Source organism: Belonocnema kinseyi, chromosome 3 (assembly GCF_010883055.1).
Source record: "Belonocnema kinseyi isolate 2016_QV_RU_SX_M_011 chromosome 3, B_treatae_v1, whole genome shotgun sequence".
In the NCBI taxonomy this organism is placed as follows: Eukaryota; Metazoa; Arthropoda; class Insecta; order Hymenoptera; family Cynipidae; genus Belonocnema; species Belonocnema kinseyi.
Window position 1 is genome coordinate 64,915,946 of NC_046659.1, and position 1,978 is coordinate 64,917,923.

The following is a 1,978-nucleotide window of genomic DNA, read 5'->3' on the forward strand; positions in this document are numbered from 1 at the left end:
TTTACCATTCGTTGAAATCATTGCCATTATTATTACTGTAACGAAAATTTAAAAGTTAAATTTGTTTTTTGAAAATATATGCTCCAGCTTCAATTTTCAAAAAATGACTTTAAAGGATTATTTTAAATTAATTAATTAATTAATTATTATCATTATTTAAAGTGTTAAAAAATTAAATTCTGCAGTTTGCCAAACTGAGCCTTTTTCAATCTGTAATGTTGTCAGCACTGACGTGCATACAGAAAGTGAGGTTAAGATACAATTTATCTGATTTGTCATAAGCACGACACCAGTTGACATTTTTCCTTAATTCTACGTTTCAAAAGACTAAAAATGTATCTTATGTACTATTTGGATGTAAATGGAGATCGTGTATATACACTGAAGGTAATTAAATATTTAAAATGATCACATGAAAATAGTTTGCTCGAAAAGCCCAAATATTGCTTCTTGATTCAACTGCAATGCTATCGCGTGTTTATAACTTTTTATGCATCGATTCTTTTCCTTTGAGAGTCAATTTACTTGAATCTGGCATGTGATTTTAGCTTTAAAACATATTTTACATTAATTTCTGAAATGTAACATTGAAAATGCAATTATTGGAAAACTATAACCTAAAATTTTGCAGGCATGTAGGGTATACGCATCCACGCCAAAACACGCAAATTTTTTAATTAAAATGCAAAGTTATTATTGCAAAATTGTTGTATTTAATAGTAGCTATTATCTAATATAATATAAAAGGAAAGCAATGAAAATATTTTTGATAAAAGATGAAAATATCTTAAAGAAAAACACTAACCTATCCTAAAATTGATTTCAAATCGTAGATTTCAAATTATTTATGTCTTACGGTCAATCAATAAATATCAACGGTCGAAGAAAGGATTGATTTGTTTCATCAAATCATTTTACAACTAACCTAAAATGGTTAAAAACTGTAAGTTTAATTTTTTTAAATAACCGCTTTCCGAAAAAAAACCGCCAACATAAAAACATAAAAATCATAAAAATCTTTTAAACTAATTTTCTTTGTTTAAAAAGGAGCTAAATTAAAATTGGGTTTTTCTTACATCTTAAATTCTCTCCTGAGTCAATTGAGGAGGTGAAAAGGAAAAGCGCACCAGTCACAATATGGAGAATATTGAGTTAGGATTATGTTTTGGATCTTTCCCATCAATTATATCGCTTAGAATAGTCAAAATCGAGCTCCACAATTATGGATAACTATTAATTTTCCAACACTTTTTTTGCCAGTGGCGATCGATTTCCGAAAAAATCAAATCTTTCAAATGTTTAATTTATGGATTGAAATGTTTATTTATTAAATTGTTATACTCCATTTTGAAAATTTAAAAGTTTGACACTAGTTTTTAATGGCTAACAAATCTTTTTTCTCATGCTTTCAACCGTTCAAAATAAAAAACTAGAGTGAAATATTGTCCTCCATTTTAATTTTTTAACTATTAAAAATTCAATTTTTTCCATTCTTAATATGTTTCGATTTTTAATTGTTAAAACTTCACTTTTTTCGACCAGGCACTAACATAAAATCTTGTTCAAATGATAATGATTTTTGTTTTAAAATACCCATTTGCGATGTAAACGCCGCCACTTGAAATTAATAAAAAACTACGAATCTTCTTTAAAGTCTAATTATTTTTGAATGCATGTGTCAAGTTTTCACAAAAAGTGCTAAAAGAAGCAGAAATTGTTGAAGCTTATAAATTTGATTATTTTAAACAAAAATCATTTAATTGAAATCTAATGATTTTTGTTTTAAAATACCTATTTCTGGTATCAAACGGCAACCTACCCTTGTGTTATTGATAAAGTTGTGAATCTTCTTTGGAAGAAAATTTTTAAACATTTTAAATGCGACTGTTTTATCGAAAATACCTGTTTTTTTTTCTGTGATTCGGATATGAATATTTCTTGAAAATGAGTCTTTTCGGTCTTTTTTTATTCCTTTTTC

The 1,978-nt window shown here is 26.7% G+C and overlaps 1 protein-coding gene across 1 annotated transcript in view; it reads left to right on the top strand.

Annotated features, from left to right (window-relative positions):
- The first annotated feature begins 238 nt into the window (after positions 1–238).
- The window catches only part of LOC117169317 (H/ACA ribonucleoprotein complex subunit 3), a 3,156-nt gene continuing 1,416 nt past the window's right edge, over positions 239–1,978 (top strand). Inside the window, exon 1 of the mRNA XM_033355639.1 lies at positions 239–387. Coding sequence (XP_033211530.1) covers positions 334–387 — 54 coding nt within the window. The 5' untranslated portion in view covers positions 239–333. The remainder of the gene's footprint in view (positions 388–1,978) is intronic.